Source organism: Miscanthus floridulus, chromosome 7 (assembly GCF_019320115.1).
Source record: "Miscanthus floridulus cultivar M001 chromosome 7, ASM1932011v1, whole genome shotgun sequence".
Taxonomy (NCBI): Eukaryota; Viridiplantae; Streptophyta; class Magnoliopsida; order Poales; family Poaceae; genus Miscanthus; species Miscanthus floridulus.
The window spans coordinates 40211712-40213175 of NC_089586.1; the positions used below are offsets into that span (position 1 = coordinate 40211712).

The following is a 1464-nucleotide window of genomic DNA, read 5'->3' on the forward strand; positions in this document are numbered from 1 at the left end:
AAGCTAATGAGTACAAAAGAGACAGTTTTGTTCTGTCTCTTGAATTTGTTCTTGTTGCACTAAGGTGGAAGATGAGATGTCGAAATCAAAAGATTACACTTTTTATAGGTAGAAGAAAGCAATAGCAATACAAACTTTTCTGTTAACTTTTTCCCTTTTTTGTTGCTATGGCAGATGTCAAGGTTTGGAACTAGAGCTCGTTGAGGGTGGGATGAAGAGGATGAATCTGATGATGACGACCTCTTCATCATTGCTGGTCTTCTTGAGGGCTCGAGGAGAAACAAGCGCAAGAAAAAGTTTCGTGGATCGTTGCCGGGTCGCCGCAAAGTGCCATGGAACATTTCTGAAGGTCACAATCGCATCTACCTAGACTACTTCATGGACCAATGTGTATACAGTGAGAAACATTTTAGAAGGAGGTTTCGGATGTCTAGGTCGCTCTTTCTGCGGATAGTGGATGCAGTGGAGTCTCATGATGACTATTTCCGTCAGAAGCCCGATGCCATCGGAACTCTTGGCGCCTCTCCCATACAGAAGGTTGTTACCGCCATTCGGATTCTTGCCTATGGTATTTTGGTCGACTTTTTGGATGAGTATGTGAGGATGGGAGAGAGCACAATCATTGAGTGTCTGAAACATTTTGTGAAGGCTGTCGTCGAGGTCTTTGGTGAAGAATACTTGAGGCCCCCCAATGCCCAGGACACAGCCAGACTGTTGGCAATTAATAGTGCAAGAGGGTTCCCAGGAATGCTTGGTTCCGTTGATTGCATGCATTGGAAATGGGACAAGTGCCCAGTAGGTTGGAAAGGAGCATACGAAGGGAAAGAAGATGGGCCGACCATGATCCTTGAGGCCGTTGCATCACAAGATCTATGGATCTGGCATGCATTCTTCGGCCTTCCAGGTTCTCTAAATGATATCAACGTTTTGCGCCGCTCTCCACTCTTCCAAAGTCTGACCTCTGGGACGGCGCCACAAGTGGAATACATGGTCAATGGAAACAAGTACACAATGGGGTACTATCTTGCTGATGGGATATACCCAGCCTGGGCAACGTTTGTCAAAGCTTTTCAACATCCACAGGGCAACAAGAAGATCCACTTCACAATGGCACAAGAAGCAGCGAGGAAAGATGTGGAAAGAGCGTTTGGGGTGCTCCAAGCTCGCTTTGCAATTGTGCGGGGTCTTGCAAGAATGTGGCATAAGGAAGATCTATGGTACATAATGCAAGCTTGTGTAGTCTTGCACAACATGATCATTGAGGGTGAGCGAGATGAGGAAGATGATTTTAACTACCATCAGGAGGGTGTCCCTATGTTGCAACTTATGGACTACCAACGTCGTAATCCGCTTGTGCTAGAGGACTTCCTGAAGATACACGACGAGATTGAGGATAGGTCTTCACATGAGCGACTTCGTGATGATCTTGTAGAGCACTTGTGGGCAATTCATAGTTCAAGCTAG

The 1464-nt window shown here is 46.1% G+C and overlaps 1 protein-coding gene across 1 annotated transcript; it reads left to right on the forward strand.

The window, feature by feature from the left end:
- The first annotated feature begins 213 nt into the window (after positions 1-213).
- Positions 214-1464, forward strand: LOC136465398 (protein ALP1-like). The gene has a single exon (XM_066464146.1). The coding sequence runs from the start codon at positions 379-381 to the stop codon at positions 1462-1464; it is 1086 nt and encodes a 361-aa protein (XP_066320243.1). The 5' UTR covers positions 214-378.

What these genes read in the sequence shown, in the direction of transcription:
- LOC136465398 (XM_066464146.1), top strand. Translation starts at nt 379, where the DNA reads ATGGACCAATGTGTATACAGTGAGAAACATTTTAGAAGGAGGTTTCGG.